Source organism: Cucurbita maxima, unplaced genomic scaffold, assembly GCF_002738345.1.
Source record: "Cucurbita maxima cultivar Rimu unplaced genomic scaffold, Cmax_1.0 Cma_Scf00006, whole genome shotgun sequence".
Taxonomy (NCBI): domain Eukaryota; kingdom Viridiplantae; phylum Streptophyta; class Magnoliopsida; order Cucurbitales; family Cucurbitaceae; genus Cucurbita; species Cucurbita maxima.
Window position 1 is genome coordinate 4,634,062 of NW_019272022.1, and position 13,912 is coordinate 4,647,973.

At 36.5% G+C, this 13,912-nt stretch overlaps 3 protein-coding genes across 8 annotated transcripts; 1 reads left to right on the plus strand and 2 right to left on the minus strand.

The window, feature by feature from the left end:
* Positions 1-114: 114 nt before the first annotated feature.
* On the minus strand, positions 115-1,580 carry LOC111481174 (peroxidase 45-like). The gene is made up of 4 exons (XM_023126530.1): positions 1,320-1,580; positions 1,053-1,250; positions 675-840; positions 115-596 (listed from the first exon to the last, which is right to left on the minus strand). Exons 1-4 carry the CDS (start codon positions 1,527-1,529, stop codon positions 190-192), a joined length of 981 nt encoding a protein of 326 aa, XP_022982298.1. The 5' UTR covers positions 1,530-1,580; the 3' UTR covers positions 115-189.
* Positions 1,581-4,332: 2,752 nt separating this feature from the next.
* LOC111480999 lies at positions 4,333-6,852 on the plus strand. 2 transcript variants are annotated; one of them, XM_023126254.1, is made up of 2 exons: positions 4,333-4,542; positions 4,831-6,852. In XM_023126254.1, exon 2 carries the CDS (start codon positions 5,056-5,058, stop codon positions 6,313-6,315), a length of 1,260 nt encoding a protein of 419 aa, XP_022982022.1. In that variant the 5' UTR covers positions 4,333-4,542; positions 4,831-5,055; the 3' UTR covers positions 6,316-6,852. The 2 variants fall into 2 exon arrangements, with proteins under 2 accessions (XP_022982022.1, XP_022982023.1); XM_023126255.1 differs by having other exon boundaries at positions 4,708-6,735.
* A 2,214-nt stretch (positions 6,853-9,066) lies between these two features.
* LOC111480963 lies at positions 9,067-13,614 on the minus strand. Of its 5 annotated transcripts, XM_023126208.1 has the most exons (9): positions 13,179-13,614; positions 12,491-12,544; positions 12,274-12,364; positions 12,112-12,184; positions 10,692-11,884; positions 10,569-10,619; positions 10,386-10,484; positions 9,871-10,035; positions 9,067-9,426 (listed from the first exon to the last, which is right to left on the minus strand). In XM_023126208.1, the coding sequence occupies exons 5-9, from the start codon at positions 11,850-11,852 to the stop codon at positions 9,277-9,279; spliced, it is 1,626 nt and encodes a 541-aa protein (XP_022981976.1). In that variant the 5' UTR covers positions 11,853-11,884; positions 12,112-12,184; positions 12,274-12,364; positions 12,491-12,544; positions 13,179-13,614; the 3' UTR covers positions 9,067-9,276. The 5 variants fall into 5 exon arrangements, with proteins under 5 accessions (XP_022981976.1, XP_022981972.1, XP_022981974.1 ...); XM_023126204.1 differs by lacking the exon at positions 12,491-12,544; XM_023126206.1 differs by having other exon boundaries at positions 12,274-12,544.
* Between the last annotated feature and the right edge of the window lie 298 nt (positions 13,615-13,912).

The following is a 13,912-nucleotide window of genomic DNA, read 5'->3' on the forward strand; positions in this document are numbered from 1 at the left end:
TTGATCTCCTACCACTGCTCGGTAACTTACGGTTTTGAACTCTCTAACAACTCCTTTTGGAAACTTTCAATTTAAATTTGATTCAAAACGTTAATAAATTCGTGCAAACGAGAATCATTCAAACAAATTCTCTTTTTTTTCTTAAAATTTATTAGTAAATTGTTAAAACAAACAGACATGATTGTTAATTTAGTTCACCGAAGAACAGTCGATTCTGATCTCCCCTTGGTTTCTTGTTTTGACTCCCACTCTCCCAAGCTTTTTCATTGCAGCCACAAAAGCCTCTTCAAAGGCTGAATTGTTGGAAGCAAATAAGTTCACTGTTTCCCTTGATCTTGGATCCGTGAACAACACTTGGTCTGAGGTGAACAGCCCTCTTCCCATCTGCAAGTTCTTGAAGTACACGTTGTCGAACGTGAACGACGACCTCGAGTCCATGTCCACAGCAATTCTCTGGTCCACGTTCCTCGGGCATTCCCTCTTGAGCTCGTCGACGTAGCTCGGATTGAACGTCGGGTCGATTCGGTTTTTGCTGTGGAAGCTATATAGCCTTTTGGAGAAGTGCTTGCAGTGTGAGAACCCAATTGTGTGTGCACCTAAAAACAACACACAAATTCTTAGTAAAGTTCCTCTAAATGTAATGCAATTGGAAGCTTAGTGAGTCATTAGTGTACCTGAGAGAGCAATCATGTCTGTTTGAGATAGACCATGTCTTGCAAACATGGCATTCAGCTGATCCAATCCAAAATCAGGTAAAGGAAGATGGTGTCGAACGCTCTTTCGTGTCGAGATCCGCCCGTCTCGCCTTCCCAACTCCACTGCATACGACGGTCCTCCCGTCTACAAAACAACAACGACAACAATTGTGAGATCCAATATCGGTTGGGGAGAAAAATGAAATACCCTTTATCAGGATCTGAAAACCTCTTCCCAACCGATGTGTTTTAAAATCTTGAGAGAGAACCCTAAAGGAAAGGGACAATATCGACTTGCAGTGGGTTTGGGCTTTAAGTCTATTTTGAACTCAAAAGTTACTGCATACACGAACTTACCAAAGCTACTACATCTCTAGTAGCAAGAGCCAATATGTCAGCACAAGACACCTTGTTCTTACATTCCGGCACGCTATCGACGGCAGCCTTAGCTTTGATAACAGTATCGAACCCGTCTCCGGCGAGCGAAAGATTCTCAGCATTGTCTTTCTCAGAAGTGTGGTTATTTGAATGAAGCAGCACAGAAGCATCACAACCCTGTCTCATAAAAACTCGATCAAAACTCGACCAAATCTGGAGAAAAGAACAATAAGAATTTAGCCATACCCGAACAAAGCAATCGTGAAAAAAGAGGCGAAGAGTGGCGGGAGCAGTAACAAACGTCTGTTCAAATTTCTGCTTCACTGCAGCTCTCACAATGGACTCAACATTTGGGCATGAATTATGGTAATAGTTGTGGTGAAGCTTAGCAAAACAGCCAGTTGATAGAAGAAGAAGAAGAAAGAAGGGGAGAAAATGAAAGTCTTGGATTTGCATTTTGGGGCCTCAAGTTTTTGAATTTGCAGTTTGGAAACATAATCATTGTTGGGGTTTATATATAATTTGAGGGAGAAGGCAAAAGAGGTCCCCCTTTGGCTACTTCTCTTGCTTTTTTACCCCTTTTTCTTTTTCCTATTTTATTTTATTTTTTTAATACATAAATTAAATTTTGAGCTGTCATCAGTTGTTTAAATTGTGTTTGGAAATTTTTTAATTTTTTATCAAATTCCCAATAAAAAAAAAAAAAATCCTTTTTAAATTTTTAAAATTTTATTGGATTTCCAAAAACCCTTTTAAAACAGAACAAAAACATATGAACTTTGACATCAATTGCAGTATAAACTTTAAAGAAGATGTGATGGTTAAATTTATTATCAGATTGCATGTTTAAAATCATTCAAGTTTAACATGATCGATTTTACTTGTGGAGTGATTCGAATTTCATTCTTTATTTTTTACCGTGAAATTGAAAATAAGAAATGTTGTAATTTTGATGAAATTGGGCAAAAAAAGATGGCATTAAAATCATTTGTTTGTGCATTGCATGTGAGTAAAAAGCATCTTTTTTTTAATTAATTTTTAAAAAGTTGAGTTAATCACTTAGGATGGGACAGCTCTAAAGGTAAAAAGTTCGAAAAATAAAACAAGCCTTTAGTTATAATAGGACAAAAACAAAAGGACTCATTCCACAATATTAATAATTATAATTTCATCCATATTCCACTGCCTATTATTAACTCATATCCCACTAAACTACCTTGTTTTATTCTAAGGTAGGTTTTATGTACGTCACGTTCTTTATCTTATCTTATTAATTTAATAAATTTAGTGACGTATAGATTAACGGCTTCAAGATTAATCATTTGCAAAGTTTGAATTTTTATCTACTACAAGTACGTACAGTCTAATAAAATGCACTTGTATCCAACTCCTTCGGGTTTCGTACTATTCAAGTAAAATGGGTTTCTAAGTTTACTTGTAATCCACCTTAATAAACACTTGAGCTTGGATAAACAAGAAACCGAAACTGCCAATAGTGTGAGATCTCACATTGGTTGAAAAGGGGGAACGAAGCATTCTTTATAAGAGTGTGGAAACCTCACCTTACAAGACACCGAAGTCGAAAAGAAAAGTTTAAAGGGAACAATATCTGCTAGTGGTGGGTTTATAACGTATTTCTAGAGAAAATGATTGTGAAATCAACTTAATGGGCCTTCTTTTGGGCCTAAGTTGTGTGTCAAAATGGGCTAGAATTCCAGCCCAAACTTTGGAGGTTTGAGACTTGAGGCCCAATTATCATATAATTACTGAGCGACCCAAGGGCCCAATTTGAATGAGTCTTGGGCCTGGTGGGTGGAGACTTTTTCAACATTTAAAATCATAATCACGTGCAAATCATGTTTATTAATGCAATTTGTTTAACCAATAACTTTCTTCTATTTTAATTTTAAAAATACCTACTTTTTATACTTTTTCTATAAGCACTTTTAAAACAAAATAATAATAATAATAATAATTTAAAATTATTTTAGTAAAATTTATTGAGTAATTTATGTGATTGAAAGTGGATTTATAAATATATCAAGGGATAAAAAGTTTTTTAAATTTGAATTTATAAATAAAATTTTAAGTGTTGTTTTACCTCAAATAAAATATTTATATTTATTTTCGGTAGCTCAATCACGACAATTTTAAAGATAAGTGTGATAGTGTAACAATTCATGCCCATGAACACGTTTTGTCTCCACTCACATGGATTTTCATTTTATCAAGCATTTTTTAGCTATTCTATACTCGAGATCCCTCTCGTTCAAATTTGATATCGATTCATTAATATATTTCTCTTTTATTCGGGTGTCGCAGTTAGACATAGAAATATATTATATTGGATAATCTCAAAACAGGTTAAAATTACCCAATTTAAATGAGTAACAAAATAATTTATTTTTGAGAAAAAATTAGAGAAAAAATAACTATAAAATAAAATTTCAATATCTAAACACATTCATAGTTTCAATAACATTTTTTCTATAATAGAGATTAAGTTATTTATTTATAAATTTACTCAACTTATTTATGGGTTTTTAAAATTTATTAATAAAAATAGTTAGAAAATCAAATGATAATAATTTTAAAGGTTAAATTAATAAAAATATCTTTAAACTTAAAAAAAATCTAAAAAAATATTCTACGGTTGTTTTTGGATTTTAAAATTTTAAAATTTATATTTATCTTCCCACTTAAAAAAATTTAATAAATTTTAAAAGTAGCATTGATATCTTTTATCTTTATATAAATATATATATATATATATATATACTACAGACAAAATTGTCTATCGACGGTCTCATAGATTATTTACTAATATTTTAATGTTATTTAAAAAAAATTTAAAAATATTCTTTGAATTTTTTTGAAAAAGTTATTAATTAAATTTATTTTTAAAATAAAATATTAATGGTATCTTTTAAAAATATTATTGAATTTTTTAAAAGTTTTATGGATATTTTTTTAAAGATAAAATTCTAAAATAGTTTAAAAGAAAAAAATGAATTGTTAAGGAAATTTGAAAAGGAAAGACCCGAGTCAATGAAGTTTGGTTCTTCGCTGCAATTCTTCGAAGCAAGTTTTATTTTGGTTCAGGTCAGAGCTTCCATACATAACATCATACATAACATACATACATACATAACATATATACATAACAACATACATACATACATACATATATACATACATGACATACATACATACATACATATCTCCTTCCCTTCTAAACCCCTTTCCCTTTCTGATTCTTCTTCCATGTTTCTCCCCTTTCTTGCTTCTTCTTCTTCTTCTTCTTCTTCTTCTTCTTCTTCCTCCTTCTCTACTGATCTCCCCTTTCCTCATCCACTTCACTGATCTCCTTCATTCTACTTCCAACTTCCCAATTGCGCTCAACGAACCGGGGTTTCTTTTATTCTTTCCTGCTCTGCTGCAATTCGCGTCGCTTCCGTTCTTCTTCCATGTATGTGGTTTTTTCGTTTTTTCCGACTCCGCTTCTACTTTTTTTTCCTTTTTCAATTCGGACTTAGGGCTTTGATTTCGTACGATAATCAATACACCTTTTTCACCTTGATTTCTCTCTTGTTTCTTTGAGGGGTTTAGTGATTTTAGTTGCTTTGATCTCTAGGGTTTTGGTTTGGGGAATATAGATCTGAGTTTGCATTCTAATGCTTCTTGGCTCTGTTCTTGATGCCGAATTCTTCCTTTCAAATTCAATGTTGCTCAGTCATTGCTGGAATTATGATTTCAGGCTGCTATAAACCTACCCTTTATGCTTCGTGCACGTACTGTTCCTCCCCTACCCCCTCCCCACTCAAATGGTGTGGCCTCTGAGACTTGATTTGTTCTGAATGACGTGGAAGTATAAATTCTGGGGGGGTTTTGTATTGGTACAGTACCGCAATTCAGCTTCAATTTGAGTGACTGGAATTTGGAGCTGCTACAGTTTACAGTTTATGAACCGCTCTCTGGAGAAATGCAACCTCAGCACAGCTCCAGAATTGATTTAGGCGACTTGAAAGCTCAGATAGTTAAGAAACTTGGAAATGACAAGTCAAAGCGGTACTTCTTCTACTTGAGCAGATTTTTGGGTCAGAAACTGAGCAAGTTTGAATTTGATAAGATGTGCGTCCGTGTGCTTGGAAGGGAGAACATTCAGCTGCACAATAAATTGATAAGGTCAATTTTGAAGAATGCATGTGTAGCCAAGACCCCACCACCAATAAATGGGTCAGGACATGCACAGTCTATGCTACAAGCTTCAAACAACTCACCTTGCAGGGAAGATGGCCCTGAACATAATGGATCTACTTTTCCGAATCAGAATCAGGCTATGCCAATGTGGCCAAATGGAGTTCTTCCAGTATCCCCACGGAAAGGGAGATCTGTCTTACGAGGAAAGTTCAGGGATAGACCGAGTCCGCTTGGTCCGAATGGAAAAATCACAGGTCTTTCATATCAATCATCTGGTACTGAAGATAGCAGCAGCAAAGTTATTACAGAGAATGGTAACGTAAACATATGTGACTATCAGAGACCGGTACAGCATCTTGAAGCAGTAGCTGAGCTACCTGAGAATGACATAGATGGAGCAGTTCTGCGGCCATCAGAAAAACCAAGAATACATCCAACAGAAGCAGCTGTTCTTGAAGATAGAGACGAGGTGGAACAGTCAAATCCCTTAAGCATCCTGAGAGGTCCTCTACTTCCACCTCTTGGTATTCCCTTTTGCTCAGCTAGTGTAGGTGGGGCACTCAAGGCGTTGCCAGTTGGTAGTAGTGGCAGTAGTCATGATTTTCTGAGTTGTTACGACAGTATTGGATTGTCTGATTCAGAGACGGTGAGAAAACGAATGGAGCAAATCGCAACTGCTCAAGGGCTTGAAGGTGTTTCTATAGAATGTCCCAACATCTTGAATAACACTCTGGATGTGTACCTGAAGCAATTGATCAAGTCTTGCCTTGAGTTGGTGAGATCAAGGTCTACAATTGAACATACAGGGCACCCTATCCAGAAGCAACAGAATCAAGGGAAGATTATAAATGGTATGTGGCCCAGTAACCACCAACACGTACAGAATAGCAACGGGCAGTCTGAAGTTTTGCAGGAAAAGAGTTTAGAATGCTCAGCGTCATTGCTCGATTTCAAAGTTGCTATGGAGCTCAATCCAAAGCAGCTTGGGGAAGATTGGCCTTTGATGTTGGAGAAAATTTCTATGCGTGCCTTTGAGGAATAAGCAGTTGCAAAGGCTTTATTTATCCTCAGCCATCCTTTTGGCTGGTCTTGTTCAGTTCCAAAGGACTTTCAAATTTTACCTGGGATGTCTTCCTGCTGGGGTATACTTGATCACACTCCCATTGGGTTCAGGCTCCAAGATTCCATGCTAAAAATATTGTAACAACCCAGGGAACCTCCGACTGCACATGAGTTCCTTAGCATTAGCTGCCTAAACTCAACAGCTCATTGCCTGCTCCATTTAGGAAGTTGAATTAACTCGACTAAAAAAGGGGAAGCTTTCAGCCAGAATGCCCATCAAAAAGGTTGTTCTGTTGCATTTTTAGCATTCATGTTAGCCCCATTTGCCACTACCTTGTAACTTAGCCTTTTCATGTAACTTATTTTTGAGAAAATCAGAAAAGTTTTGCAGGGATACTGTCAATTAGTTTGGTGAAAGATGGAACACCTGGGTGAGAGCTTCAGGTGCTGTATGTATTTTAGAATCTGAGAATTTATTGGGGTTTCAATATCAATAACAAATTAACATCCATTTCAATGCGTTGTGTAGATTGGTCTCATCTTCAACTATATGATTATTCAATATATAATCATGTTTTGTCTTCTAACGTAAACTAGCTATATTCTAAATCGATCTGCCCCTTTAGATAAATGTGATTGTATATGTGGGAGAAGTTTAAGTCTCAGGAGCAGCACAGCTTGATTTCGAGGTCTCTGCAACTGGATATCCAGCTTGCTACCGAACAAATCAACGTTCTACAAATGCCACAACGAATTGGTGGGGACAATTCTCATTAAAAGGTAACGTCATGATTGAACTTTGAAGTAGACAAAAGTACGGGACCATTTTAACTCGAAAAGTACCTGTTCTTCTGAGAAATAGAAATTAGCCCACCTGATTTTGTGGTTGTCTGTTGTTTTATCGCAAGTGCTTTGCCTGATCATAATTGATTAATGTTCTTCTGAGAGGTTGCCTCACAATTTTCTTATGATATTGCTTGTGCTTGCTTGTCAGTAATGTATATTCTTCAATTTTAGCTGAACGTGTGTTCATATTATTTTGAAGTAACTATTGCTGAGTACTATAAACTTCTTGAGTCTGTCTCATTGGAAAAAAGAACTTCAGAGTTTGTAATGCACAAGGGAAGGAATCAATGAAGCAATCAAGGTGAAGTGGCGAAGTTCATATCTCATCAACACGGTATCTTTCCTTCTTTACTTATATCATGATAATGGCACAAGCTATTCACTAGGGATAGTTTAAAATTAAGATACAAGAAAAGACTTCTGATTGAGGAAGAAAAGACTTTCGAGGAGATGATTCTCTCGTTTAAATTATTTGTTCTTAAATCTAATTTCTATTATCCTGTCAAATGAACCTTGTAACAGCCCAAGCCCGCTACTAGCAGATATTATCATTTTTTGAATTTTCCTTTAGGGCTTCCCTTCAAAGTTTTTGAAACGCATCTGCTAGGGAGAGGTTTTCATACTCTTATAAAGAATACTTCGTTCTCCTTCCCAACCGATGTGGGATCTCACAGTCCTAGATTAGGTATAATCCGTTGAAAACTTGTTTTCTCTGGGCTTAGAGAACTGCAGTCTTTGTTCCTTGCTGTACATACCTGCAGTGGCATGCTTATCTTAAAGGTAATTAGAATTCTTTGAAAATTTTGATATTGTCCAGCTATGCTATCCTAGTTTTTGTTTTATCTTTATCTTGTTTCTTGATTCCCATTTATATCTAGTGTTCGCTTTTGGTGTTCAGGATGATCATGTTGCTCTGTGCAGCAAATTCTGGTTTCATTTCACTCACTCAGCTATGCTATGCTTTCTGCATCATGTAAGTTAATTTTGATGTTAATTTGTCTTGCTTTGTTTGTGGGATGAAGGAAGCATTTTGATAGCTCAAAGGAAGGAAAAGAAATTACTGTAAGCAAATCCTAATGTTTTGATTGACTCGCATCCACTTTGATGCTTTGATGAGATATTCAAATGATGTAGAAGTCGCTTCTCAAACAATCGTCTGAAACAGACCAAAGAAACAATTTATTCTTTCTTCAATAATTTCTGATTCTAGTGAACCTCTCAATAGGATTCAAACCCGAAGTTCTGACCATCTATCAAAGAAAAAAGAACAAATGGATCTAGTAGGATTTCTGAGAAATTTTTCGATTTCTTTCCGAAGCGGATGATTAATTATTGAACTACTTCTCACATTTTGTAGAGGTGTACGGATTTATACTTTAACTAGTCAAGCTATATTGAAGACCCCGTATTCTTGTTCGTCGTTTTATTCATTTTTCAAATTGTAAAATGGATTGGAGTGAATTGACAGGAGCCTTGGTAATGAACTTGTTCAGATGGCTTCACTCTTGTCTATGAAGACCTTACATGCAGTCTCTTATACTCTTAAAGGGAAGTGTTGAACTCAGCGCAGTTTTAAGCTGATGTCTAATCGTTGATTCTCATATGTGCTCTTCTTTTGCTATGATTTGCACATTTCTATGCTAATCAGGCTATTTACTTTGTGGATGTGTGTAAAATTTATGGCCAAGATGTATAACATGCCGATACCTTATAAAGTTTGTCCCTTTATTTTATTCAAATTGGAATAATCTTTAAATGATTTCTTTAGGTCGAACTAATTTATCAAACCCTATGATATAATAAACCCTTTAGAGATAGGAATAAACATATTTTAGTAATTTAAATGAATAATACAAGCACGAAGACCTATTATCAAACGCATTGAAACAAGTCAAGCATCAACACCCTTTTATCAAAAGCATCAACTTATGGACAATTTTGATTCACAATTCAATTGAGAGTTCAGATAAAACTGCTTGAGTTTGTTGGTCAATTGGGATGAAACAAATCTTATCTGTACAAACAAACATGAAGTTGCAGACAGAGAGAGTTTTAAATTTGAAGAAAGTGGGCACACTATCTGCAGTTATCTATATCATTTTAAAGGGTGAAGCTGCTGGCTGGCTGCTGATGCTTTACAAATAGGACACCAGTTCTTCAACCTCAACCATTGTTGAATACATGCTACGTGATACTTATGCTCACATTGCAGTCTCCCAACGTTATCTCCTATCAAATATTCTTCCTGCAAAGAGTTTTTGACAAAATATTTAAAGCTATAATTGGCAAACCAAGAAATTTATCCTAGTTCTGTTAGAGGTATCATCCTGCAAAAAGTTGGAAGAGATGACTTTCTTGGTATGTTACGTCATTCATAATCTCGTCCACTCGTCCATGTCTGTAGATTACAATATAAGTGAAACTCAATGCCCTCAAGAACAAGGTGATTGTCCAGGCAAAGATCAAAGGAAATAGGCAACAGAGAGCTATAATTTGAATTTCTTAGGCCTTTCTTCGACAGGGTATGCATTGGTTACTCATGTTATTCTCACTTCAAAGGAATTTGAGTGGTGAAGAGGGTTTTTAAGTCACTTTTACATTTGCTCCCTTTCATACTAGACACTAAATCTGTCGTTCTGTCGTAAATCAATCAAGATCATAGTAGTAACGAAAGGATAGGAAAGGGAACCTGACAAATACAACATTTGATGTCGCTCAACTCCTCGATAGAGCCCATGGCTGCTCTTCCTCCTGGTTTTGGCTGATAAATGCTTGTATTGAGGCATTCTGTCAGGACTTCTTCAGACAGTGCTGTGCTCACAGTCCCCATTCTCTCTTCTAAATCTAAAAGTTCCTATTTAAAAGCAGAATAGAGAAGAGAAGTTAGTACCGAGAATTCATCAAAACTGTTAAGTGATAAATGCTGCAGCTCTTAGCATAAAATAAATCAGACAGTCCACTAGGTAACTTGGAACAATAACAAGATATTGCTAAGTACTACAATTACAATTTCTTATTTTTTGTGAGATCCTCCACTGACCGGAGAGGAGAACGAAACATTTTTTTATAAAGGTATGGACACTTCTCCCTAGCAGACACGTTTTAAAACCTTGAGAGGAAACCCAGAAGAGAAAGCCCAAGGATGACAATATCGACTAGTTGTGGGCTTGGGCTGTTGCACTTTTACTTTCAAGAAGTGCTAACCTCATATGTCATGTTATCAATGTCGAGTCTCATGTCTCTATGCTGATCATTGATGTTTAGGCTATTGAGAAACATACTCGTCTCCAGAAGAATGGCTTGCTGCAAGACAAAAATCAAGATAGCAGTCAGCAGCTCAATTCTTTAATGAAATAAAAAACCAAGAGAAAACAAAAGACTACACACCTCGTAAGTGAGCTCTTCCTCCTGTTCAATTCTCTCCAACGCCAATAGTACCTGAAAATTGTATAATAACTAAGCGACAACTCTTTCCCAGGGCCATAAAATGAGTTTTAAGAAGACTATTACCTCTGCAATTCCATTGTGGCATCTAAAACTGTTCAAATTTGTCAAAGTGCTGGAAATATCGACTTCTGTAGGGGTGGCTCGTCCAATGTCATGTATACTTTGACTATAATCCTCTGGTTCGGGGTAAGTCATGCGGTGCCTGGAGTGTGATTCTGAAGATGACTGAAGTGAACTAAAAGCATTTGAGGAGCTGGAGATATTAGATTGAGGCATCCAAGAATTCAACGCTAGTGAATCCTCCAATGACAGATTATCACTATTGCTTTGATATGAATGCCTTGCCCCACTACATACACTTGTCAAACTTCGAGTCCCATATGATGAGAGAACATTTTGTCTGTGAAATACGTTTCGACCTGGTCGTTGATCAGAAATAAAGATGCCGTGCCGGGAAACACAATTCTGCCCCTGGGAAGTTCCACCCACCTTCTTTCCACGAGAATGGGAACTATTCTCACCATCATATATCATCTTCTTTGTTACATTCTTCCTTCTCACAAGGTTTCGCTCCAGCAAAGAACCATCTGATGGAATTATTTCAGATACTGAATCACAAGGGAGGTTTCTTGAACTGTACCTACTGTTACCACCATTTGATGTCTGGCAAAGACTTCTTGGTTGCATGGATGCATGAGAATCTTGACAGTCCACTTCAAATCTTTGAACAGAGTTTCTCTTAGATTCAGTGTTAGCGTCCGTACTGCAACCTCCCCTTTCCATCAACAAAGTGTCAGCAGGCAACGAACTTTCAGATTTTACTTGAAGCCCCGTATGGAACAATACAGGAGGTGAGATAAACTCCAGTTCTTCCAAGTCATCTTGAATGCTATCATTTTCAGAAGAATCTGTTTCAAGCTTAGATGATAGCTTCGCAAAAGGCTCTGGAAAGGATTTCCTGAGATTTCTGATTGCAGAGGAACTCTTTGAGGAACTTCCAACAACTTCTTTACCACTTGAGCTGCGGAATGGCCTTTTTGAGCTGGTTTTATTCGAACAGCCAACTTGTACACCACTAGTGGTGCATATCCTACCAGTGCAGCCAAGTCGGTTGCCATATCGATTACTTTGATCCCTGTTCTTCACGTTATCCCTCAAAACTACACCAGGTCCCTTCCTAGAAACAATTCCCATATGAACTCTTTTACTGGCATACTCATCCATCAGAAACTATTTGCAGTCTACAAAGCTAGAATCTGCACCAATTAAGGAACATATGAGATATCAGTGTAACAATTAAACTAAAGCAAAAAGGTAAAAGGATAAGAAAGAAAGAACAAAACAAGAAAATTTGGATAGCATAATACAGAGACTAATAAAAACAGAGTGCGGTAAGACTACCAAATGTAGAGAGATAAATGAGGAGCAACCCATGAAAACCACAAATTACTCCCAAAAATTTTGAGGACAATATGAAGATTACCTCAAATCTCTTAACTTTGCTAAGTTATATCCTTGAATGCAGGAAGCGATTTTACTTTTTCACTTAACCAGATCTGCACCCATTAAGACATTCACATATCAGAACCCTTCCGTTCAATCATGTTCGTACTCTCTGACTCGAGAGGAAGAAAGTAGTGATTACCTGATGAATCACTCTGTCATGCAGTTTGAAAGAAGCTTTTCTTTGTCTTCCTTTTATCCTCTTTTTTCCCCTTCAATCATATCGACTCGATCTAGATCGACATTATCATGATTGTGAGTTGAACTTTTTTGATGTTAAACAAACATAAATAAGATGCACAGGATAAAGTAGTAAGGTCCAAAACCAGGCTAAATCCATATATGATGATTAATTGAACCTGGGAAAACCAACATTTTAATAGGTCCAACTGTACTTCTGTCACAATCTAGAACTGCAGGCATTTGGAAGTATTGAGTAAGAAAGAATAATCAGCTAACTTCACCAAAACATTGTAGATAACAATACAAAATGGATATTGGATGATACTCGAAAGAAGATACCCAATCAAAATACTACAAATCATTGGAAGAAATCCCAAATTCATTTAGGACAACTAGAAAGGGACCGCCACTTGAATATCCAAGACACAAAACTATGGAAATGCCCTCAAACAGTAGTGCACAAAAGGAACCGAATACCTGTTCTTCAAGTAATATTTCTAAAGAAAAGGCCATTGAAAGAACAGAGCAGAAGAATCTGAAGGACGTAAGTTATAATCCATCCTCATGGATTGTGGATCTCAATGGATTTTCCCGGACCGAACTGTTGCTCGATTCCTATGTAGAAAATGTTCCTGTTCTAAAGGCAATCGGGCTACAATGTATCTCGATCAACCAAAACGGAAGAGTGGAAAAGGTCTAATGAACAAACCAAACAAAAGGAAATTGCCATAATTGATATAGACGCCAAAAAAAACATTCGGATCATTTATAGTTGGCTACTTCAAGAAAACAAAGAGAAAACAGAACTCATCAAAAAGACACCAAAAAACTTCATAAAAGTCGGAAAGCTTTTGGAAACTGAACCTGCTAGAATCGCAGCACCGAACTTCAAATCTACCACGTCTCCACCTTCTTCTGGAAAAATTATGGACAAAAGACCGAGTGATGAAGATGAACTTTCTGAAGACGCTTTCTTCACTTTCACTTTCGAGCAAGAATATGGCGGTGAAAGAAAGAAAGAAAGGGAAGATGATCGAAGATGGAAAAGATGGGGAGATCTTGAGTGTGTTAAATATACAGATACAGAGAGGTTCTTTTCTTACAAGCTCAACTGAAGACTAAAATGGAAACGTTCTGCTGCAGCAAGAACATAGAAATGGCGGTTTCTACGATATCAGCCGTCGGATCGGAGTGCTCTGTACGGCTTATGATCTACGGTTGAGGATCATTCTGAAGTCTCAACCCATCATTTTATTACGCGATTTCACTACGGTGTCAGTGGCAGGAATTATTGAAAAGAAATTAAAAGATGCGTACGAAATGAAAAATAATGTTGCCAGCTCTGGGGGCATAAGCGTCATTTTGATGCCCTATTTAATGGGCCCTCAGCGGCCCGTTTAGTGAGATATCGCAGTATTGGGCCCACTACCCCTTCCCCGTGGTCCAGATAATTTCTTTTTTTTTCTTTTTTTTTTCCCTTCGTCCTCAAAATTATTAATTCTTGTAGGAAAATTATAAGAATAACCATAAATTGTTCAATTTGCAATATCATTATCTCCTTATAATGTTGCATTATTTAAAATTTTCTTTAATATTTA

Bases quoted from the DNA above. Each gene is read 5' to 3' on its own strand.
- LOC111481174 (XM_023126530.1), bottom strand. From the start codon at position 1,529: ATGCAAATCCAAGACTTTCATTTTCTCCCCTTCTTTCTTCTTCTTCTT. The intron at 1,251-1,319 runs GTATGGCTAAAT...TTTATGAGACAG, and splicing joins TTCACGATTGCTTTGTTCGG to GGTTGTGATGCTTCTGTGCT. The intron at 841-1,052 runs GTAAGTTCGTGT...GTTGTTTTGTAG, and splicing joins CTAGAGATGTAGTAGCTTTG to ACGGGAGGACCGTCGTATGC.
- LOC111480999 (XM_023126254.1), top strand. From the start codon at position 5,056: ATGCAACCTCAGCACAGCTCCAGAATTGATTTAGGCGACTTGAAAGCT.
- LOC111480963 (XM_023126204.1), bottom strand. From the start codon at position 11,852: ATGGATGAGTATGCCAGTAAAAGAGTTCATATGGGAATTGTTTCTAGG. The intron at 10,485-10,568 runs GTGTGTAGTCTT...TTTGTCTTGCAG, and splicing joins AGGAAGAGCTCACTTACGAG to CAAGCCATTCTTCTGGAGAC. The intron at 10,036-10,385 runs GTTAGCACTTCT...GCTTTTAAATAG, and splicing joins TTGATAACATGACATATGAG to GAACTTTTAGATTTAGAAGA.